Raw genomic sequence first — 25,138 nt, forward strand, 5'->3', positions numbered from 1 at the left:
GGCTCCTCCCTGAGGAGGGAGAGAGGAGAGTTGAACATACTCAGTGGCTGGTTTTTGGAGGTGCTGCCCAAGGCACTGGCTTCCATCTGGCCTGGCTCAGAGCACTGAGGGAAAAGACAGCGGCACACTTCGGGTGCCCGGGGGCCACCCATGCAAAGTGACCCCTTGAGGTGCTATGGTATCAGAGTATGGTATTACAGACAGACACCAGAGGGCGCCCCTGAGTCGAGAGAGGCAAAAGTCCTGCCAGGAGGTGTAGTTTTCCTGTATGAAGATAGATAGTCCATAAACACTGAAGGAAGTGGCTGTAGCTGGGCACGCTCGTAATCCCAGTGTTTGGGAGACTGAGCAGGAGGATCACAGATTCTAGCCCAGACACAGCAACTTAGCAAGGCCTTCGGCAACCTAGCAATGCCCTGTTTCAAAATAAAAATAAGAAAGGGTTGAAGGTGTAGCTTGAAGTTCCATTCCCAATACCAAAAAAGTGGCTATTTTGTCAAGTGACCAAATCTCAACAAAATAAGATATAAAAAATAAAGGAAAACATGGGCCCAACGAAAGGAACAAAATTAATCTTATAAGTGGAACTGAAGAAATAGAGAAATCTGAATTACCTAATTAAAAGGATTTTAAAATAGCCATCATAAAGGTGCTCGTTGAACTGAAAGAGAAAAAGAGCAACTCAATGAAATGATGATTAACAAAATGAGATTATCAACAAGACAAAATTTTTAAAAAGAAAAATCGAGAGCCGGGCGTGGTGGCACACACTTGTCATCCCAGTACTTGGGAGGCTGAGACAGGAGGATCCCAGGTTCTCATCCAGCCTCAGCTACTTAATGAGGCCCTCTGCAAATTAGTGAGAACAGGTTTCAAAATAAAGAATAAAAAATTGGAATGGGGATGTAGCTCAGAGGTGGAATGACCTGGGTTCAATCGCCAACACTACCAAAAAGAGGAGGAGGAGGAGGAGGAGGAGGAGGAGGAGGAGGAGGAGGAGGAGGAGCTGCCAAAAAAATTCAAGAGTTGAAGAATATAACTGAAGGAAATGGACATATAAATTGGAGAAGCTCAAAGAATTCAAACACGATTAACCGCAAGAGATTTATCCCAAGACACATCATAATCAAACTGTCGAAAGACAAAGCAAATCATCTTTAATACAGCAAGAAAAAAAATATTATGTACAATGGAGGACCCATAATGTTAGTAATGGATTTCTTAGCAAAACCTTTCAGGCCTACAAGAAGTGAGATGAGATGTACAAAGTGCTAAAAAAAAAAAAAATTCTAACCAAGAATTTATGCAGCAAGGCTGTTCTGCAAAAATGAAGAAGTGAAGTTATTTCCAGATAAGCAAGGCTGAGAAAGTTTATCACCATTACACCTGCCCGACAAGAAATGCTAAAGGGAATCCTTCAAGCTCAAGCAGAAAGATGCTAAGAAGCGAGAGGAAAGTCTACAAAAATATGAAATCCTCGGCAAGGATGGATTCCTGCCCTCCACAGTGTCGGCGTACATCACTGAATTCTGGTATACGTTTAAAAGACATAAGCGTGGAAGCTAAATATAAATTATTGTTAAGTAGAGAAAAATAGTTTCATAGGCTCCTAGGACAAGAGGGGCCTGTGGAAAGCCACCTTGGTTTATATTCTCCTCCCCAGAGGTTCTGTTGCGTGCAGTAAAATTATCGAGCTTGGCATGGGGGAGTCAGTAAGAGGCCAAAGAATTAGAAAAATAGAAAATAAAATTAAGACAGCTTGTGCCTTTGACGGTTTCTGATTGATAGTATTATTAGTAACAGGAACTGATTCAACAAGAAGAAGCCGACAACATATCCGTGCTGCTATCCCTCCGTGCTCGACTTGAATAACCTAATTGAGAATGTGTGGCGCCGATGCCAGGATTCTCAGGTCACCTGCCACTTTCACTGGACAGGTGATTCCGATTTGGGAAAGAGGTTCTGATGGTGGAAATAAAGGACAAGTGAAGGTCAGGGAGACCACTTGCGAAAGAAAAGGTTCCAAATCCTAGTCCTCCAATGGGAATCCCAGACCACGCAACACTCTCCCCAGGTATTTTCGGCTTGACGGGTGCTCTCGTCCATTGACTCGCCTGTCTATAACTCATTTTCTTTCTTAATTTCACTGTCATACCTATCACATAAGCCAAATTCCACTCAACCAAAAGGATTTGTATGCGTTGTGTGTGTGTGTGTGTGTGTGTGTGTGTGTGTGTGTGTGTGTGTACCGGGTATGGAACCCAGGGGCATCCTACCTCTGACCTACACCCCTAGTCCTATTTTTTACTCTTTTGTTATTTTTTGAAACAGGGTCTCACTGAGTTGCGAAGGGCTCGCTAAGTAGCTGAGGCTGCCCACGAACCGTGATCCTCCCGCCTCAGCCTCCCGAATGCTGGGATGACAAGCGTGCGCCACCACGCCCTGGCTAAACCAAAAGGATTTTGAAAGCATCAAATTGGGCCACAGCCCTAGGTGCTATGAATCAAATTCTGAGAAGATGCCACATTTTCAAAACAAAACCAGTGATGGTGAATATAATGGGAAATTAAGAAATTGGGAAGACCAACTTGGTCAGACCCTGCTTCCAACGTTTTGAAAAGGTCTGTAAGTGTAGCTTGGAGGTAGAATGTCCCTAGGTTTAATCCACAGCATGTATAAAATAAATAATAAATAAATAAATAAAGTAAATGAAGAATTAAATTCATTGAAACACGCAGAGAAAAGTCCTTTAGATGGTGCCTGCCATTCATAAATTTTCAATAGAATATTGCTGCTGCTGCTGTTGCTGCTGCTGCTGCTGCTGCTGCTGTTGCTGCTGCTGCTGCTGCTGCTGCGATTGTTTTTAAAGAAAGTTGCCCAACGCCCCCTCCCACCCCTGTCTGTATCTGCTATAAAAGCGTTTCCATGATTACAAGAGGGGGAAGAAGCTCCCTGTGCCTGGCACTTCCTTTCACGTTTCCTGCTGAGTGCTCGTTTTTGTAGGCATGACCATGCCTCAGCGCTGAGACGTTGCGAGGCACAGGGGAGCGTTATCAATCTTTTGCTCCGTGGTCCTATTTATCTGCTGGTTAAAGGGAGGCTGCCTGTCTCTTTGGAATGCTTCTTATCAAGGTAGTCCTGAGTCAACTTTTTTGGTTCAGCAACCCTGGCTTTGATTTTCACAGACCACTTTTGATATCGGTAACTGTTCCCTCTCACTCCTGGGAGCCGGAGTTTTATCTTTCAGAGAATAACAGAGAGTGTCTCATTTATGAGTTTTGGTTGCTCAGCTGGTACCAGAAATTCTGCCAGGGAAAATCTAGTTCCTTAAAGGAAGAAACAAATAGCTTTAAAATATTAAAAAATATAACTAAAACTGAAAAAAAATAAACCACCCATTCTAGTCAATCAAAAGACTTGAACGATAATGTCCGTATCAGCTTTAATCATAGTATGTGACAGCCACCAAAATCTCAAATATCTACCAACACTGTGTAGCTGAGCAGATGGAACACTGCCAAACCACAAAAAGAAACCAATGACCAACACAGAGGATAGCACAGACAGAGCTCGAAATACACTGAATGGAAGACAAGGTGCCGGAGTATGCGTACTAGATGCATGCACAGGCATGCCAAGTCCTAGAACAGGACTGCGGTGACAGGAAGCTGGCCAGGGGGTGGCTGGGGGCAGATGCAGTGACTGGCCAGGAAGTGGGTGGGGCACCCTCTCCTGGGCATCAGAAACGTTCTCTGTCATGACTGGGCTGGTGGTCCATGGCACACACAATTGCTCACAACTCACTAAGCTGAATGCGTTTTATGTGGCTGTACTTTATTGTTAATAAATTATACTTGGAAATTTTTACTTGAAAGTTAACCGATAGAAGAAAATAATTTTTCATGGAGCGTGTGATTTGGAAAAAGATATTTGATTCTTTGTTGTTGTTGTATTGTTTCTAATGTACTGATGGCTGTGGAATGCACCCATGTTTTAGCAGAGGATATCTATCCATCTATCTATCCATCTATCTATCTATCCATCCATCTATCTATCTTTCTATCTTTCTATCATCTACCTATCTATCTCATACTATCCAGTTGTTCTCAGAAGGGAACCTCTTCCTACAAGCACCTCAGATTTTACATTTTCTTGGTGTGTTGTAGTGATAAGTCAGAATGAGGCTCAGTGTGATGGAAATATACATGTGTATAGCACTTGCACATTTCCCTCCAGAATTAACCCTGCTTCCTCCACAAAATATTGAAATTGTTGGTTTTTTGTGGTCCTGGTGATGGAACCCAGGGGCATTCTACCTCTGAGTCCCCCCACCAGCCCTATTTTTTATTCTTTATTTTGAAACAGGGTCTTACTGAGTTTCAAAGGTCTCACTAAGTGGCTGAGGCGGTCTGTGAACCTCAAATGTTCACAGACATTTGAAATGTCTCAGTCTCCCAAGTGCTGGGATTACAAGCTTATGCTACCACACCCAGATTAAAAAAAGAAGAAATTGGTATTGATAACTTCACATGAAATTATCATATGAATATGGCACTATTTGAATTGTTGGCTTCATTGATTCTCCTCTTCACCTCCCCACCTCCCTCCTCACACCCCGTCCTCCGTTCTACCTCATATATCTGAAGTCTCTCTTGTTTCCAATTTCTATCTTCCACATATGGGCAAAAACATACAGTCCTTCACTCTCTGAGACTGGCTAATCTTGCTTAGTTCCATCCATTTTCTAGTTCCATCCATTTTCCTGCAAATGACCTGATTCTGTTCTTTTTTCATGGGTGAGTAAATTTCCTTTGTGTGGATAGACTATAGTTTTACCAAGAGATGTGATATACCTATATAAATACATCACTTTGAATTTCACTGCAATGAATATTGCACCAATAACATTCTGTAAGCAAATAAAATCATTGTGCATCCGTAGGAAAAAATAGAAGTGGGAGAAGAGAAGACAGTAGCTATGACTTGTTCTGTAGCCTTTGTCAAGGGCCGGGCGGTGCTCTGACCCTAGCACGTACCTCAGTGCATTTGATCCTCAGAACAACCTTGGGCGGCGGCGCCATTAGAAGCCTGAGGACCCCGAGGCACAGAGACATGGAACGCTCGCTTTCCCAAGGCCGTGCACCCAGTGACGTGCGCTTGCAGGGAGGTGCGCTTTGCAGCAGGGATCCTGGCCTGGCTCCGTGCCCTTCCCCGTCTGCCGCAGTATCTCAGGCCTGCGATCCCCAGGGTGTCATTTCTCCTCTCCTACCAAGGAGTTGGTAGCAACCATCATGCAGAGGTTGGAGCAAATTCTTGGGGGGCAAGTCTTGTGACACCTAAAATAACTAAAAGCAGAAATACAGGCATGGGTTACCTCTGGTGAGCGAGACTGGGGTGGGGCAAGACATTTTACTCTTGTGTTATACTCGGTTTGATTACTTTAACCATAGTATTCATATTGTTTATTAAATAAACGTTGTGTTTCAAAGTTTAGGCTCTACAAAACCTATGAATTCCAGTGGGTTTTTCATTTAAAACCAGATAGGAAGAGGAAGTAATTTAGGCAAACTCTATTTAGAGTAATTTGTCTTCCAAGATCGGAGGTGGTTTGTGCAGGGCGTACGCAGCCAAATGCACCCATAGGAGACATGATTTGAACACTCCGTTACTGCAAGCATTCTGCTTTATTTGAAGGGAAATACATTTAGGTGTTCTTGCCCATGTTCCTGCCCCATTTAAAAGCCCCGGGTGATAACCAAACTTCACCAATCTTGTGACAAGGGTACAATTGAATCCATTCACTTCAGGTCCGCTCACAGTGGAGAACCAGGGCCTCGCTGAGCATGTCTGAGCCCACAGGCCCCAGTGGCTCCAGGAATCTGCACTAATCCGACAGACTTAGGCAATTCTTATGATCACGGGCAAGGGGCAAGTCGCGAGCGCTCTGCAGCGACCTAGGCATGGTTCAAAATGTGGCTCCATCACTCGCAAACCATGAACCTCATCAAACACTAGTTAACCCATGTGTCAAATAGGAATATCAACAGATTGCAAGAAAAAAAAGGTACACAAAGTGCTTGGCACAGTCTTTGACAGATAAGAACCAAACTTGTATACTTTTATTTGGTACCTTTAATTTTGCATCATATTGGGGTACAGAGCAACAGAAACATACATGCACACACTCTTGGGGCCTTTCCTTCTGGGTCCCACCCTCTTTTCTCCCCTCCCTGTACATGACTTTGAGCTTGGAACTGGTAACTTTGTATACATACATGGCATTATTCCAACTACTACACTCTCTGTCTCTATCTCTCTCCTCCTTTCCCTAAGTCCCTCCATCTCTCCATAGGAGTCCCTGCTCTTCAACCTAATGTTACCCTTATCTCCAAAGTTTTCTCTAGCTTCCACATATAAGAGAAAGCATACAACTGTTTGGTTCTTTGAGGCTGGCTAATCTGGAATAGCATAATATTCTCGAATTCCATCCATTTTTCTACAAATGACATGACTTTGTTCCTCTTCGTGGCTGAGTGGAATTCCATTGTGCGGGTGTACCATCGTTTTGCGATCCGTTCATCTGTTGATGGGCACGAGGCTAATTCCATAATCTGGCCATTGTAAATTGTGCTGCTCTGAGCGTGGATTTGCAAGTCTTGCTCTAATACTCTGATTTCAGTTCCTTTGAGAAGATGCCCAGGAGCGCGACCACTGGGTCATATGGTGGCTCCATTCCCAATCTTCTCTTGATATTGGCTGCATTAGTTTGCAGCCCCACCAACAGTGTGTTAGAGAAGAATCGGTTTTTAACTTTGGCTGTTATGGGAAGATACGCCACCCCAGATGCTGGAATCCTGGTAAACAGTCTCATCCAGGATCTCTGAAGGCCCCCGATCATTCAGAGAGGTCTTTCCCCCTGGAATGAGATAGGACGCTCCAGTTAAAGCCATCCTGTGTTCCCTATCCCTAATGTATTGCACAATACTCCTTTTATTCCAAGATTTGAGAATCTTACGAGACTGTTTCTGCATGGATTCTTACACAGTGATGACTACTGTGGTTTTGGTATAAAATGTCCCCTGGAAGGGCTCGTGTATTTATGCAAAAATGTTCAGAAGTGATGTAATTGAATCATGATCGTTCTCATCTGATCAATGGGTAAATTCATTGATGGATTAACGGACTCATTGTGTGGTATCGTAGGCAGGTAAGGTGCAATAGCATGTGGCCTTGGGACTGTGTGTGTGTGTGTGTGTGTGTGTGTGTGTGTGTGTGTGTGTCTGTGTGTGTGTCCCTCATCCCCTGCCCTCGTACTCTCTGCTTCCCAAAGCTCTGCAGACATGACCCAGCCTAACAAGGACTGAAACCTCCAGAGCTGTGAGCAATTCTTCCTTCCTCTCAGTTGTGGTCATCAGGTATTGGGGTCACAGTAATGAGACGTTGGTGGAGACACTGGAAATCGAGTGTAAGTAGGGGAGCATTATCATTCCAGGTGGGAAACTGAGATGAAACTGAAATACCTGCAATGCTAAGGGCCAAGGGTGGGAGCACCTAGGCCTCCCAGCCACACTCTGAAAAGTAGAGGGGATGAGAGGAGGGGAGAGACTGCCCCCTGGGCCCGTTCCCTCTCGTCTCATCTTTCCCTGCACAATCTGAGCACATATTCCTAGTGGCATTCTTTCCATCCTGCAATTTGATGACATTTCTGATCCTGTGAACAGCTAAGGTTCTAACTGCCCTCTGCTTGTGTATCTGCCAGCTGAAAACTTAACACCAATGCTCGGGTAACAACCTGTCCCCACATTCCTGGCTAAGAAGTATGCATCTCCCTGGGGCTTGGGGAGGGTTTCTTTTATTGGCCGGTTCCCTCAGCTCTCTACTTTGTTGTTTAAGACAGATGAAGCCCAGCTGTATTACTGGTGTATTGCTGTGTTTTAATTCTCAACTTCTTCAATAGGGGGAGGATGTCTTCCATGAATGCACTAGGAAACATTCTTACGTTCAGTATTTCTGGGTGTCACCTGCTCCCTTACCCTGACTCATAGCAAGTATTTAAAATAGATTTGCCTGAAAGTCAGTTGGGGCCAGTCAATATTTTTAGTATAAAAATGTCACCATACTCTCCTAGGATAAGGGCCTGGCCTGCATCCTCACCTGAGAGGGGGAAGTTCTTCCTTCCAAGGGTTTTGGTTGGGGATGTGGTCACCCACATGTTCTCTGTGAACACGTAATCCATGTCATGTCAGATTAGCTCCTGATATTACAGCAGTCGCATTGTTTGTCAACGAGTAGATAGAAATCTTAGTTGGAAAAGTAAGTATACAATCAACACTTCTAGTTCTTTGGCAGTTGATGGAATTAGAGACTGTTAGGTTTTCCAGATAGGAAACAGAAACTTCTAAATCCATATCTGAGCCTGCCGACTGGAAACTAGCTGGAGATCCTATTTTTTCTCTCTCCTTTGTTTTTGCCATTTTAATTTTCAGAGTAGCTACAGGTAAGTGGAATATGTGTCCCCATGATCCTCTTCCTGCTTTTCTAACACCATGGAAAATGTCAGCTTGTGCAGCCTATAATATTAGAGACACCAAGTGCTAATATAACAATGTAATTTGCTAATGTAATTTGAAGAAGGGCCTTACTTCCAGAACCTTAGACTCAAATATTGTACATGGCCTGAGCTGCGCAATTTCTGAACTCACATGGTATGTACTCACTTACTATCTACACCTCAAATGCAGAGAAGCTCCACGCCATTTTGGAGGTCAAGTCCTTTAGTGATGGACACTGAAGTTATCCCTTGAGTTTGAGACTGTCCTTTTAGATTTTGTAAGCAATAAAAGGAGGAAATATTTACCCCTAAAATATATCCAGCTGCTAACCTGAAGGGCATGCATTTGAAGATAGATTCTGCACCACTGTTGGTTCCATTGCTTCATTCTGTCTCTTTAGTAGAACTAGTAGGGAGCATTTGTGATTCTCTACATGGCAGGAAGGGATGCTTTCCCAGGCCCCTAAGGCAGGGTTGCTGTTGGAAACAGAGTAAGAACCCACCACACCACACCTCAACCATACCAGCAGACTTTCTCATTTGCATCTGCATACATGTACCCACACCATTGCTCTCTGGATCAAAGACCCTGGGTGGGATTTTATGCCTGCAGCCTTATGTCCACACCCCCACTGCTCAGGGTGAGGCTGCAGGACCCCACCAGTCTCATCCCTGCTCTTGATATTTTCCAATTCCTGGGTGTGACTCCATCTCAGAAATTCTCCATCCTCTCAGCTAGCACTTCCAACACTGTAATGTGCACGCACGTCACCTGGGCATTTATCAAGATGCAGGTTCTGCGGCAGCAAGCAGAGAATGGGGCCTGAGAGTTGCGTTTCTGACCGGCTTCGTGGTGATGCTGAGCCCCCATCCCAGAGTGCACTGGGGCAGATGGCGGGAGGCACTCCCCGAGCTGGGGAGGGTATTCCGAGGATTGACTTCAAGTCTGCACTTAACAGTCTGAGATAAGAGAATGCATATTGTGAATGCATGTTAATTCTTCCTGGAAAACTATAAATACAGTCAAACTTCTGCCTATGATAATGGATGAAGCAGATGCATACATAAAGGAAATCTACAGAGAGCCCCAAGAGGGTTTTTGCCCTTTGTTTAATCTGCCCCCACCTGAGTTCTTATCTGCATGTCCATCGTGGCCTGAGAGCCACATCACCTCCTGTCCTCTTTCTAGTGGAGGAACCGTTAATGGATCAAATGCCAGAAGCTGAGGAGTAGATTCAAAGGTCGTGAACTCAGACGAGAATAATTCGCATCTTTATTTTTACTAACCACATATGTCTACCATGTCTTCTCATTGTGCATGAGACTGTAAGCCATAGGAACATTAGCAGTTTCTGAGACATCTTAACTTGGGGTTGGTTTATTGTGTTGCCAGATGACATTAGGAAGTCCAGTTAAATTTGAATTTCAGGTAAACACCAAGTGATCTGTTTAATATAAGCATATCTCTAATATCTCATGGGATATGTACTAAGAAATATACCCACTGCTGCTTATGTGAAATTCAAATTTGGCTACGTGTCCTCCATTTTTATTTGCTAAATCTGGTAACCCTATTCGTTAGATTTGGGATATTGATATTAAGGTAACTTATTTTGCTTTGCTTTGAATAAGCACACAAGTGGAAGTTTAGTGACTTTAGAATAAATATTCTTAGGGCAGAAGTTAGACTTATTCTAGACCAGTTGCTCACCGTTCCAGAAATTTCTGTTCATGCTCGATTGGCTTCCAATCAGAAACCAGGGCTACAAGTCCTCAGGGCATCATGGTGGGGGGTAGAAATCAAGGGATCAGAGAGCGGATGCTGCAACCCAGGACACACACGCTGTCCCTGGCTGCACCCCAGGGACCTCCCCAGCAACCAAGTCCCACCTTCAACATGGCTGCCTTACCTACTACCTGAGGACTGGGGGACATTCTAAACCCAAACAGTAGCACCAAGCTGGGGGCAAAGCCCTTAATATGTGGGCCTATGGTGAACACTTAGGAGCCAAACTGTATCGTTTCATTTTAAAGATTACAAAACTGTGTGTGTGTGTGTGTGTGTGTGTGTGTGTGTGTGTGTGTGTACGTGTGTTCCTGGAAATGCTTATCTGATCATTATCGTGTAAATCAGTGCTTTTGGTTAGAGCAGGCACGGTGCATGTTCACTAGAATTCCATATCTTTATGAGTTCAATTCCCACTGCCTGACTTCCAACAATCAGACCTTCATTTCTTTGCTTGAGGGCTCTTCTTGGCCATGGAAACCCATATTTTCTGCCCTTGGGATAAGAATGTACCAGGAAATTAACACCCCTATATTGAAATCCTCAATCAGTGACTGATAGGAGTGTGTGGGTTAATGCCCCAGCTTCCTCTCTGCTTGTTTAAAACAAGAAGAAAGACATATGCCATGGTCTTTCAGGGATCCCCACTGGGATTGCACTTCAGTTACCCACTGCTATGAATTTCTTATAAGCTTCATTCCAGTACTTGTGTTATTTCCCGCCCACCCCCAACAGTGCTGTTTAAAATAAACTACTTGGGCCTATTTCTGGATGAACCCAAGCTAACACATCTGGTTAAGAGAATTTACCCTGAACACACTATGTTTATTCAACACACTCATATCAAGTACCTGGTACTGCCCAGTGCTCTGCTTGGTACTAGCACATAAATGCCTGGCCATGAACTTAGACGTCACTACACCCAGTCCCAGAGTGAGCAAAGAGTTCCAGGATCCAGCAGCAGCCATGGCCCCAAGTAAGCATGCCCTTCCCTACAGCAGAGCCAACTGCTGTGAGTTCTAATTTTGCCTCTGTGCTGGGAATTGAAGCCAGGGCCTCCCCAAAGCTAGGCAAGTGCTCTCCCACTGAGCTAAGGCCCCGGCCCTCCCCATGAGTTCCGATTTGTGTTCACATACTCAAAACTATCCAATGTTGAAGGCCTAGCAGGCAGCGACTTCCAACTAATATGGAAAATACCACACAGGACACTGTAAGTGATTAAGAAGACACTTCTGAGCTCTGTATCACATGCAGGCCTCTGTCCAACACACGCAAGCAAAGAGCAGTCAAGAGCTTAGCCCGTTTGCGCTGTCCTGCTCTGGCCTCTTTTCTATTTAAATGTATCACCAGTGGCAGCTTATTTACTTGCCATTGGTTTTCCTCACCTATAACCAGAACCCAAAATTAATTTTCTTAGAAAAAAAAATATGGAATACAAAATACGAATTCATGTTCTGTTCCCACTTGGGACAATTAATAAGAAGTTCATTCAACTCGCAAAAGCATGGCGCTATTTTTCTCATGCCCAGGTCATTACTAGCCATCTTCAAGAGCGAATTACTAGAAACCAGAGACATTTGGGTTGCAGTGGGTCTTCCCAGCACAGAAGTGTTTTAAAAGTCTACTTGAATAACAGACACATGGTAATGCCAAGACCTCCCTGGACTTCAATGCCAGTGGTATCTTCAGACTTTTCAGGGAGACCTGGGAGTCCCATCCCAGCTGCAGACTGTGCGGCTGTGTCTCTTTAGATGTGAATTTAATTGGCTGCAAAAATCATGTCATAATAGTTTAGGACGAAACCCATGTTATAATTTTAAAATCTTTTTTTCCATGAAATTTGTGTGAAATAACATTTCTTCTGAGACTATAGTACTTTCATGCCATGAACAATTATGATGTTTTGTCTGCCTTAATGTTTTTTTAAAGGCAAGCATTCACAAATGGAGAGTATTTATGCCTTTTTGAATGTGCCTTCAATGTCGAATGCATTATACTGTATTATACAATGCATTATATAATGTCTGCATTATACACATGCACAGTATATATTTCCCTAGATAATATGTATAAATTACATATAAGTATATATATGCATATATATATATATATATATATATATATTACAATACATACCCACATACACAAAACAGACAATTTTTTCACCAACAACCACTTTTCTTCTCCTAGGAGCTATAATTCCAGAAGAGAAGAGAGTGTGTTTACTTCTCTTTGGGAAATGTGATTTTTTTTCCCTTGCATTATGCCATACTGAAACTAAGTGAAATTATGGGAAGAAACCTGAAACTGCATACTCAATGGCGAATGTGTGGAATGTACCCCGGAAAGAGAAAAGGAAAGATCAAGATAAAGCTGCAGCTGGAGGGAAATCCTGGTGCTCGGGGGAAACAGAGTCCCTGGCTGACACGGCGGGGCGCTTGAGGCAGGCTGCCCTCTCCAATCTGAGCAGCTGCCAGTAGATCCTGGGGTCTCTGGCAGAACACTCACCACCATTTCTCCCAGGGCCCAATGCTAGTCTCTTCATCAGAATAGTTTGTCTTCTCTTTGCAGTCGTTTTGCAAGGCCAGGGTGGTGAGATGACTTGTCTTCTCCGTGACCTGCTCTGGGCAGGAGCATCTACCAGCACAGGCTACAACCTCCTGTTTTGATCCAGGATGCCAATGTCCCTCTCTGCCAGGAAATCAAGAAAAAATGTTCAGAGTCTGAGTCAGATGGCCGCCAGCCTCCATCTAGACATTAAAAAAAAAAAAAAAAAATTGAAGCCAGGCCTGGTGGAGCTCACCTGTAATCCCAGGATTTAGGCCCAGACAGGGGTACCTTAGCAGGGTAGTGAGTTTCTTGACGACCTAGTGAGACTCTGTTCCAAAATAAAAAAAATTAAAAGGGCTGGGAGTGTAGCTCGGAGGTAAAATGGCCCTGGGTTCAATCCCCAGTACAATAAATTAAATACGTAAATAAATATCCTTCTTAGAGAAGCCAAGGGAACGTTATGGACCCCATAGTATCTGTGTTTGTGGGGAAAATGAAACATTCAGCTCCTGAACAATGGCGTGAATTTCTGTTTTGAGCACTGGGCTAATGTTCAAGCAGTTTCAGGATTTGCTTACTTTCTTCTCCCATTAAAATATATCCACATCTATAGCTGCGAGCCTTACAGTAACTCCTTTCTGCTGACTGCTTGCCCTGAATCTCCTTAAAGCAGCTATTTTTAAATTCAGCTGAGGCGTCTCCTTTTTTTATCTTTCAGCCTTAACCTTTATTTCCCCCTTTGGCTGTAATGTCTACTATACTTGGTCTAATGGCTTTGAGTAATGGAAAAGCAGCGCCCTGGGAGGCAGCCGCCAGTGGCACCTCCTTTTCATCCTCACCTCCAGAGAGAAACCATCTGCAGTGTAGCATTTGCATACAGGGACGTAAAGCCTGGGCCTCCTGGGTTCAAATCCCAGTTTTCCCCTAAGACTACTGGTGTGATCTCCATCAAATATCTCCTCTTTGCCAAACTCAGATTACTGGCAAAGGAGGGTAAATCCAAACTTACTCGGTTGCTCTCCGAATTTAACGAGATAACCACTTGGGGCAAGTGTTTTGAAACCAGGGGCATTCTGTCGCTAAGCTACATCCCTATCCCTTTTTATTTTTTATTTTATTTTGAAGGAGGGAGGGTCTCGCCAGCTGCCGAGAGTCTTACTACTTGCCGAGGCTGGTCTTGAACTTGCAATCCTCCTGTTCTGGCCATTCAAGTACTGGAATGAAGGCATTCACCACCACACCTGGTGAGATAGCCAGCTTAAGTCCCCTTGGCTGCAAGAATTGTCTCATCAATGCTGGCCAAATGGAAGAAAAGAAACAAAAAGAACTGCTGTTGAGAATGGTGGTCTCAGAAAATAAGACAGAAGGGGGCATGAGTTCAAGATTAGAGTCCTTGCGAGAAATCCTGCAGAAGCATGAATGGTCCTTTCTCTAATTCCCTCTAGAGTAGAAAGAAATTGTTCTCTGATTTGAATTCTCTCTTCTTGTGCCCCAGCTCAGACATCTAGAAGGGGGGAAAAATGAGTTTTGCTAAGAGCAGTTCTGAATCTAGGGCTGAAATTCGATGATGGTCCAGACATTCAAAATGATTCTTTTTGTAACAAGCAAAAATATATCTCCGTTCACTCCAATTTGGCATCTAAACCTAGTGCAAGGGGCATTTCTTTCAGCGGTAAATCTAAGTGGACAATTTGTATTATGCATTTCTATTTTTTGCTTTTTATTAAAATTATATATGCCCGGGGCTTCAAGAGGCAACCAGTCTTTGTTGGCTTGTTCTGGAAGACAGAGATCTTCCGTCTCACCAGCACCAGTTCCTACTCTTTGGAGGCAACTACGTCCCACTAGTCTGCCTGTCCCTGCTGTTTGCTAAAAATCTCTAGATAACGCGCTTAGATGCCAGCATTTGATTTCTCGGTCACAGCATTTTCCGTTGACTTCATAGTGTGCAAGGGAGAATTGAGGCCCCTCTCAGCCCTGCTCAGCGCTACTACCCCCATTGAGCCACACAGTTTATCAGAAGTCTGGCTGGACAAGAGTCGGCTGGACTTACTATGACTGTGTGATCATTCCTCCCGAGTCGTCAACATAGAAAGTTTATCCTTGGGTACAGGTCTGTTTGTCCTTATGGCTTATAACTGCCTGTTTTGATGTTTCCTTGTTTGTTTGCTCGCCTCCTTGTCTATGGTCTCTCTCTCTCAGAGCTCTCTAACCCCCTCTCCGTAGATTCAGAGTTCTGAGATATTTCACCAATTTTCTTCTTTTGGTATCAATTCTTCTGGATTTTTTGACTTGCTCTAGTCTGGCTAGGGTGCCCCAAGCCTATTGCAGAAATTCCATCTGGGGATCTCCTTGTACACTCACCTTGCGCGTCATTCTGGAAACCCCCTTCAGTGGTCATCATAGGTTCTAGTTGCTAAGCGTTATGGTTTACTGTAACTAAGTTTACGTAACAAGTGGTTCCGTTCTTTATTTTGGGGATAAACACATCATCCGGTAGGTTTTCAGAAAGGGTGCACAGGAAATTAAATCATTAACACAACTAAACTTCACTTATTAATTGATGAGTCGGTTGGGTATAGAATCCCACACTGAAACCATTTTTTTCTCTAGTTTTGAAGGTATTCCCCCTTCCCTTCTAGCTTCTAACATCTTTGTTGAAAAATCTAATGTCAGTCTGGTTTTTATCCTTTTTCTCTCTCTTTCTCTTTCTCTTTTTATGTTTGTTTGTTTGTTTGTTTATTTATTTATTTACTTTTGTGGTACTAGGGATGGAACCCAGGAATTCTATCTTTGAGCTACACCCCCAGCCCTATTTTTTTATTCTTTATTTTGAAACAGGGTCTCACTGAGTTGCAAAGGGCCTCACTAAGTAGCTGAGGCTGTCTATGAACCGCATTCCTCCTGTCTCAGCCTCCCAATCTCCCTGCAACCCCCTCACACACACACACACACACACACACACACACACACACACACAGAGTTCTACAGTTCTAACAATTTATACTACTTTTCATGCTCTTTTCCACGGTGGCAGACACTCAGCGAGTTCTCTGATTCTTTTGATTCTGAAAATGAAGAAGTCCTTAACTTCTGGGGATGGCTCGTGAACTATTTAATTGGCTACTACCCTCTGCATCCTCTGTTTTCTGAAACTTCCATTCTTTGCCTGATGGACCTCTTATTTTCTGAGGGATAAGCAATATTATGGCTGCTGAAAATGAAGGAAGGTGTTTGAGGACCACATTCTTGGACAGTCTTTTAATTGTCCTGTTTTCAGACCCATCTTTAGCTTCCAGAATGTTCCCTCCTGACAAATGAGTGACCAATTATTCTTTCCAGCTTCCAGAGTTTTGTGTCTCTGTTCGTTGTCTCCTCTATCTTTTTGGCTTATGAGTTCATGTCTCATTTAAAATATCCCCTTTACTGTTATCTCATTACAGTAACAAAGCAGAGCAGATGTGATGGGATGTGTTCAATCTGCCATCTTTAACTAAAAGCCCAAGTGATTCATTACAAGAAATTCAGAACTGACATTTGCCTCATGTTCGAAGCCCGTTTGCCTGCTTATAATAAGTTCAATAAATATTCAAGACCTTTCATGGCCGGCTGGCATATGAACAATTTCGTCCCTTTAATCTGTCCTGTTAGATGGTGAGAGTTGATGGTCCCAGGTTCCAGAGCAGAGAGTGATATGAGGGTAAAGAGTTGTCACTGTTTGTCCTGAAGGGATTTCTGTGCTGAGTTCTGTGAACACCCCTGTCATTATAACTTAGATCCGCGAATACAAAACCTAATGAGGTGAAATTAGCCACAGAAAATAGCTAAGCATCAGTGTAACAAGTGGGAGAAAGTGTTAATGGAAAGAGACTGGCCTCTTTACGTATTAGTAATTCTATTTTGGTCATCTCGCTTGTGCTACGTGAATCCAGGAAGCTCCTCAGTTTGACTTTGTGTGATCTCATTGATGGCACGGTGGTCAGGAACAGCAGAGATGCAGGGCGCTGCACTGTCCTGGGGTCCCTTTTTCCCATCTTCCTTAGCATAGGATGCACCTGTCACTGGAGCACATCCTACACCAAGGAGGGTTGACATTGGCTGCCCTTCATATGTGAGTTCAAGGGCAAAGGCAGGCAGCCAAACAAATGTCCGGTGGTGGCAGTGGCTTGTACTCGCCTACAGAGATGGGGGTAGTGGGAGTTGAGAAAGCAGGAACTGCCTTCACCGTAGCTCTGTGGACTTTTCCCAGACATCTTGGTCTACATCAGTGTCTTCCAAAACGCACTTACTCCATAAACAGAGAAAAATGCTAAGAAGCCCTCAAACAAAGTCTTAAAAGGAATTGCCAGGAAGAAACAACTCTTCCTCCAGACCCAGGTATAACCTGGCATCTAAGGGTCCATCCAGCTCTGCCCAGGCAGCCAGGTCCTTGACTTCTTACTGCACCAGGGGCTCCTTCTCCTGCACCAGGGGCTCCTTCTCCTGTGGCCATGCTGGCTTAGCCTCCAGCAGGATGGAAGCCCTTTGCCTTAGCCTCAGCAAAGCCAGTATTTCTTTCAGGGGACATGTCCCAGCTACTAAGATATCATTTCCTCCAGATTACCAGGCACACGGTCTTTTAAAAATTCTAATTAGAGCCGAGCATGGTGGCACACGCTTGTAATCCCTGCATTTGGGAGGCTGAGAAAAGAGGATCGCAGGTTCACGGCCAGCCTCAGCTACTTGGTGAGGCCCTCTCCAACTCAGTGAGACCCTGTTTCAAAATAAAGAATAAAAAAAAATGGCTATAGCTCAGAGGTAGAATGCCCCTGGGTTCCATCCCCAGTACCACACACACACACAAAAAAAAAATTCTAATTAGAGCCAAGCATGGTAGTGCATGCCTGTTATCCTAGAATTTGGGAGGCAGGGGCAGGAGGATACCAGGATCAAGGCTAGCCTCTGCAATTTAGTGAGACCCTGTTTCAAACTAAAAAATTAAAAGGGCAGGGGTATAGCTTGGAGGTAGAATGCCCCTGGGTTCAATCCCCAGTACCAAAAAAAAAATCTGATTAAGCCAGGGATCAAAAGCCCGTGAGTCCAGGCATATAGTGAGACAAGAAGCCCCTCTGAAGGGCACCAACTGCCCGGTTCCAGGGCTCCTCCCATGCCCATACAGGGGCTGCAGCAGATGCTAGGCGTTGGTGAGGGCACCTCTCGTGCCCTTGGCATTAGGTATGCAGTGGCAGACCTGTTCCTGAGACGAGAGACTCCTCTGGTGACAGCTTTGTACCAGGGCTCCTCCCTCAATGCACTCCCCTCAGCCCCCGGGCAGCCTGCCACCCCTGAGCTCCCCTGTCCCCTCTGTGGGTGGGTGATGCTCCCAGCTCTCAGGCTCCCTCATTTTCTTCACTGACAATTAATTAATTAATTTACTTATGTATTTTGTGGTCCTGGGGATGAAACCCAGGAGCATTCTACCTCTGGCTACACCTCCAGCCCTATTTTTTATTCTTTATTTTGAAGCAAGGTCTCACCAAGTTGCAAAGGGCCTCGCTAAGTAGCCGAGGCTGTCCGCGGACCGCGATCCTCCTGTCTCAGCCTCCCGGATGCTGGGAGGCTATCACTGACCATTTCCCCTAACCCACCGTCGCAGTTAATCCTATCTTGGTATCTGCCCACTCCGAAGGTCCTAATATTCCAAATACCTTCAGTAAGTCCCCACTGGTCAGCGGGTTCCTCGGGTCCGGGACAGCAGATGTGAGACTGTCTCTGGCTTGCTGTGGCCAGGGCCGCAGCATTGGCCTGTCTCCTCTGGACGGTCTGACACGTTTGCTGTTCTCTTGTCCGCTCCTCCTCCAGGTCGTGGCCCTGTCCTCCTGGTGTCTGCTGCGGGACTCCATCTACTACACGCTGTCCGTGGTGGCGCTCATCGTGGTAAGCGGCTCTCACCGATTCAGTCCCGCATGAGAAGTGGCGTCCCTAACGCACGCAGCTCCCCTAAGGGGAGTTTCACACCAGGGCAGATGAGTGTGTGTGTGTGTGTGTGTGTGTGTGTGTGTCTCCATGTGCGAGGGCAGCCCGCCTTCCTTCTCCTCTCCTCCGCCCATCCCCAGGGCCCTGCCTGGTCACTGGGTGCACGGAGCAGCAGTTTGACTTAGTTTCCTGGGTCCAGGAGAGTCCCCGTGTCTGTTGTGTGACCTTCCCTTCCCGACCGTTCCTTCTCACCTGCCTCGTGGCTCTTCTGTTTGGCAATTTGCTTCCCTTCTCACTTTGTAAGTTCCCCCAGGACTTTCCCTTCCTGCCACGGCACCCCACCATGGCCACCTCTGTGCCGACACCCCCGCACCTGCAATCTTCGCAGCGACATCTCCAGGTGGGGCAAACAACCCTTCATCTTCATGTCCCCAGCTCGGCTTCTCTCTAACCAGTTTTGATAAGTTCGCCCCTTCCTATCCCGGACCCAGCCTGGAAAGGGCACTGTGCTTACTTCCCCCAGCTCCGCTCAGCTCCCTTGTCTTGTAGATTTCCATCCTGGCCCACTTCAGTTTGGGTCCTCAGCATCCCTGCCCGAACAGACGCCGCAGCCGTGCTGCCGTTCATGGCAGGCCGGGCCACGGTGCAGCAGCACCACTGCCAGCCCAGCCAGCCTCAGGGCCACCAAGTCCCAGCCAGGAAGACCTGTGAGTGCTAGCCTTTAGCCACATCATGGCGCCCATTGACACCCAAATGCCCCCGCTGTGCAAGCTCCGCTCTCTGGGAGAAGACCGTGGCCAAGTTAGAAAGAACAATGAGCCACCGGGCGTGGTGGCACAGGCTTGTAATCCCTGAGCTTGCGCTCGGGAGGCGGAGACAGGAGGATCCCGCAGGTTCGAAGCCAGCCTCGCTGGCTTAAGAGACCCTGTTTCCAAATATAAAATATATAAAAATAAGTCTGGGAGTGTAGCCTGGATGTAGAAGGGTTTCATCCCCAGTACCACCACAAAAAAAGAAAGAGAAAAAAAGAAAAGAAAGAACAGTGACACAGGAGCGATGTTAAGTCTATGCATCCACTTGACTGGGCTAAGGGGGTCCCCGTTGGCTGGGGAATATTTCTGGGTGTGCATGCAAGGTGTTTAAAGAAGAGATCGCATTTCAGTCAGTAGAAGGGTATAAAAGATCCCTCTCTCCAATGCGGGTGGACCCACTGAATCCCTTGAGGACCCCAGTAGACCAGACAGAGGAGGAGTGATGCACTCTGTGGGCCCTTGGACGTGAGCGCTCCTGGTTCCTGGGCCTCCACGCTGCAGCGGGGACTTACAGCCTGGGCTCATTGGTCATCAGGCCTTTTGGCTTGGACTGGAGCTGTGTTACTTTTATAGATGACAGATCATAGGACTTCTCAGTCTCCATAATAATGTAAGCCAATAGTTCAGTTAATTTGGAGTGTGGGGGGGGCCTGATTAGCATACCTGCCTACAAGGTCATCTCTAATGACCTTGGAACAAATCAATCTCTCTGGTTTTTTATTTTATTTTATTTTACCCACAAGGCAGAAAGTATCTGCTCACTGAAGGCTCTGCTCACCTGCTCCACAAAAGATTTACCTGTAGATCAGTTTCTTGTAACGTGTGTACCAGTGAGATAAACATGATGTTTGATATGAGACTTTGCACAAGGAACCGAAAAGGAAGTCCAGCTCCCGACTTTGGAAGTCTTGGGTTTATAAACCCTCACGAGGTGGGCCCTGAAAACTGACTCATCTGAGAGTGGAAGGGCTCAGGATGCTGGATGGGAGCTGAAGATGCAGCCACTCCGTCCCCTGAAATTCTGGTTAGGAGAACTGAGGGGTCCACATGAGCACAGCATTCTTATCTCAGTGCTACTGGTGGAGAAGTTCTGATCTCTGCCACCAGAAGGACTCTTCCCTGCCTTAGCCCAGATTCCCCACGCACTCTTTTGAGCGATCTTTGCCCTGTGATGGGCCAGCCCATGCTGGCCTTGTGCATTCTGCTTTTCTGCCTTTTTGGAGTATTTTAGGATAATTTTTGAATGTTACCCTTTTCAGCTGGGCATGGTGGTGCATGCTTGTAATCCTAGTACTTGGGAGGCTAAGATAGGAGGATCGCAGGTTCGCAGCCAGCCTCAGTTACTTATTGAGGCTCTTTGCAACTTAGTGAGACCCTGTCTCAAAAAAAAAAAGTACTGGGACTTAGAGGTAGAATGTCTCTGTATTCAATCCCCAGTACTGAGAAAAGAAAGAAAGAAAGAAAGAAAGAAAGAAAGAAAGAAAGAAAGAAAGAAAGAAAGAAAGAAAGAAACCCTTTTTAGGAGCTGTGGTTAGGGGACCAGCATAAATTAATGTAGCGATCTACTTTGCTGAATTCCAGAAAGAGATGGCTACATTCATAAAGAAAGGCAAGGAAGCAGAGCAAGAAGGTCAGGATCTCCCCCGAGCACAGATGTAGCAAGGTCCCTCCAACGGGGCTTCTCGCCGGGGCTGGCTTCTTTCCCTGTTCGCAGCCCAGACACCTCAGGGACTATGCGTGAAATAACTTGCCATCTATCCGATTTCTCTGGACCTGACTAAGATAAACATAATTGCTGCTAATGATGTGTGAAGAAGTAAAGAGGTTGAGCTTCTTCGGGCTTAGATGACACTCTCTCCCGCCTGGTCTTTGGGCCAACGGACCCTGCTCTCAGGGAGCGGTGCCTAAATCACAGAGCCGAGCCAGCCGAGCGTGTGCAGCGCAGGCTCCCGGGCCAGCCCTGGGTTTCCTGAAGATGAGAAATAGCTGCAGAGTCAACCGAGTCTTTGCATCGCCTGAGATCTGAACTGTGTGGCTTTAGACCGGTTGTCAAAGATCCAGCTGTGTGATTTCTCAGGGAAATTACATCTCTCACCATTAAGAAGAAGTGGAATAGATAAAGTTTGAGTCCTCATGGGTGGGTCTTGTTTTTTGTTTTTGTTTTTGCTTTTTTACCTTAAATGGTATACCTCCTCTTTCAGTGTGCATCAATAACAGCTGTCCTGTTTATTTAAAGTGCAGTAACCAAGCCGGGCGCGGTGGCGCACGCTTGTCATCCCAGTACCCGGGAGGCTGAGACAGGAGGATCGCAGGTTCACCACCAGCCTCAGCCACTTAGTGAGGCCCTCTGCAACCTAGTGAGACCCTGTTTCAAAATAAAGAATAAAAAAAATAGAGTTGAGGGATAGCTCAGAGGTAGAATGCCCCTGGGTTCAATCCCCAGTAAAACACGTGCGTGTGTGCGCACACATACACAATTAAAGTGCATAACACAAAGATTTTTTATTCCATGTGTTCTAAAGTAGGCCTCGGGAAATTTCAGAATGTTTGTAACTGGGGATCAAATCTAGGGGGATTCTATCTCAAAGCTACACCTCTAGCTCTGGTCTAGTTTGTTTGTTTGTTTGTTTGTTTATAGTACTGAGGACTGAATCCAGGTACATTCTACCTCTGAGCTGTACCCCCAGGCTTGTTTTTTTTTATTCTTTATTTTTAAAACAGGGTCTCACAAAGTTGCAGAGGACCTCACTAAGTAGCTGAGGTAGTCGAGAACCTGCAGTCCTTCTGTCTCAGCCTCCCAACTACTGGGATGACAAGCGTGTGCCGCCATGTCCAGCTTTATTTTTATTTTTAAATGGGATCTCACTAAGTTACTAAAGATCTGACTAAGTCGCTGAGGCTGGCCTTGAACCAACAATCCTCTAGTCTCAGCCTCCCGAGTGCTGGGATTACAGCTGTGCACCACCACGGCCAGCTAGGAAATTGCACTTCAGCCAACATCTTCCGGTATGTGTCATATTCCAGCAGCACCACACAGCCTTTTGAGGATCGCAACTTTAACTATGGATGGAAACCTTTTCCTTGGGTTTTCGGGGGTAGCACAGCAGTGGTAAACTTTAGGGCCAATTTAGAGATTCCCCAAGGAGAGGAATCGTGGCAGCCTGTGGGCTTGACTTTGCCTGGGTCTGACTTGGATTAGCCCACGTGGGCTCCCTGAGTCTTGTTAAAGGGTGGCTGTGCTTCGTGGGGGCATGTGCACATGAGGCTTAAGGCCTGATGGTAAGGAGTTAAGCAGAGTCCCCCTCACGTCCAGGCACAGCACTCGGCAGAGTGGACGTCACGGGTCCCCAGCTGTCCATGCCCAGCCTCAGGTGGCAGCTCACACACACTCTAGTTTTCTGTCCCAGCTTCTTACCCTCCACTTTCTATGTTTCCTCAAATATCATGGAAACAAAATCATTTTTCTCCTTGTTTTATTTTTTAATACTAAGACTCTCCCTAGGTCTCTACCATGGAAATTTAATTTTTTTATTTAAAAAGCCCTTCCTGCCGGGCGTGGTGGCGCACGCTTGTCATCCCCGCGCTTGGGAGGCAGAGACAGGAGGATCGCGCAGGTTCGAAGCCAGCCGCGCACGCTGGCTTAGGAGACCCTGTTTCCAAATTTTAAAAACATATAAAATAGGTCTGGGAGTGTGGCCCAGAGGCTGAAGGGCTTCCAGGAACCTCAGTACCACCAAAAAAAAAAAATAATAAAATAAAAAAAGCCCTTCCTCTTCTCCGTGAAATAATTATCAACCTTCCCAAGCAGTTTATTTAACTATTAGAGACTTTTAAACATGCTCTCTCCTCTTCTCTGTTTCTAATGGGTTCAGAAGTCATAACTGCCGGTCTCCTGAGGTTGTACAATAACAAACGAATTGACAGGACAAGTCCAGACTGAGTTGGACCAGATGCCGTTTCCACAGACATCCACATCAAGAGAGCCTTCAGAGTCCTGCGGGGGAGTCCCAGGGACAGTCCACGAGGCCCTGAGACCCAAGGAGCAGGCAGGACAGCTTCCCAGACATGTTAATGGCCACGGAGGGCAGGGTGCTCAGAGTCTGGCAGGGAAAGTGCAAATAGCATCCTTATGCCTGGAATCTAAAACCGCCGAAATGTCAGCCCGTGCAGATGGGCCAGGAGCAGGTTGGAAGGCAAAATCAGGAGGAAGACGACGTCTGCGTGCATCCCACCTGACAGCAAACCCAGCCAAGTTAGAGACACAAGGTCGATTTGGTATTTGGGTTTTAAGGAGACAGCAAAGAAAATAAGAATGTGTCATTGTGATAGCGCATGCCTCTAATCCCAGTATCTGGGAGGCTGAGACAGGAGGGTCACAGGTTCGAGACCAGCCTCAGCAACTTAGCCAGATTCTCAGCAGTTTAATGGACCCTTTGTTAAAATGAAATAGAGCTGGGCATGGTGGCGCACGCTTGTAATCCCAGCGTTTAGGAGGCTGAGACAGTAGGATCACGGTTTGAGGCAGCCTCGGCTACTTAGTGAGGCCCTTTGCAACTCAGGGAGACCCTGTTTCAAAATAAAGAATAAAAAATAGGGCGGGGGTGTAGCTCAGAGGTAGAATGCCCCTGGGTTCCATCCCTAGTACCACAAATAAAATAAAAAAATAAAATAAAATAAAGCTGGGATGGAGCTCAGAGGTAGAATGCCCCTGGTTTCCATCCCCAGGACCAATGAATGGGTAGATGGATGACTGAATGAGTCCTAGGCTACAACAATTAGAATCTTACAGTCCAAAGTGCTGACCATTACAGGACAGAACCTAAAGCAACTATAATTTCAGGAACAAACGTATGTGCCCCCATACCCCACAATCAAGCGTCCCCTTAGCCCTGGTGACCCTGAAGCATCAGGCCGTGTAAAAGCTGGATGTGCCCGGACACTCACCCCGTGGCTTCAAGCTGTCTGCCCGGAGGTCACTCACTAAGCCGGGGGTGCCGCGGTGCCTGGGGTGCCCCGCCCCTGCACCTGCTTCTGCCAGACAGGCCCAGCTCTGTGGACTGCACCTCATGACAGCCTCTCCCGCTGCTTCCCTCTTCCCCGTGGGCATCTGGGGCCCCATCTGTCCTGCCCTTTCTCCAAATTCCAGCAGGCCTGTCAGTTTTCTTGTATTGAAATGTTACTGTAATTTACATAATTGTGTAATTTACATAAATGCAAATGGTTCATTACATCATCCCTCTAACGGCCGTCCTAAAATACTTTGCTTAGACCCTCCGTCTTTGCTTGAGGACAGTGACTATGAACGTGGAAAGGGGGAAACCTTCAAGGGGCACAGAGAGGCCTGTGGAACGGGCTCCTCACACCTTGACCAGGGGCAAAAGTCACGGCAGCATCTATCTGTGGGCGCTGGCCCAGGGAAGCCACCAATCCTGGTTGGGGTGGCCCTTGGGGCACCTTCGGCATGGGCATAGCAATGAGTCTGAC

The 25,138-nt window shown here is 45.9% G+C and overlaps 1 protein-coding gene across 1 annotated transcript in view; it reads left to right on the plus strand.

Moving 5' to 3' along the window:
* Nucleotides 1-25,138, plus strand: part of SLC24A3 (solute carrier family 24 member 3) — a gene marked incomplete at its 3' end in the record, with an annotated part of 445,609 nt that overhangs the window by 363,036 nt on the left and 57,435 nt on the right. The window contains exon 7 of the mRNA XM_080716323.1: nt 18,729-18,803. Within this exon, the coding sequence (XP_080572449.1) occupies nt 18,729-18,803 (75 nt within the window). The remainder of the gene's footprint in view (nt 1-18,728; nt 18,804-25,138) is intronic.

The sequence above is a fragment of the Muscardinus avellanarius genome, assembly GCF_963383645.1.
Source record: "Muscardinus avellanarius genome assembly, chromosome: 19".
In the NCBI taxonomy this organism is placed as follows: domain Eukaryota; kingdom Metazoa; phylum Chordata; class Mammalia; order Rodentia; family Gliridae; genus Muscardinus; species Muscardinus avellanarius.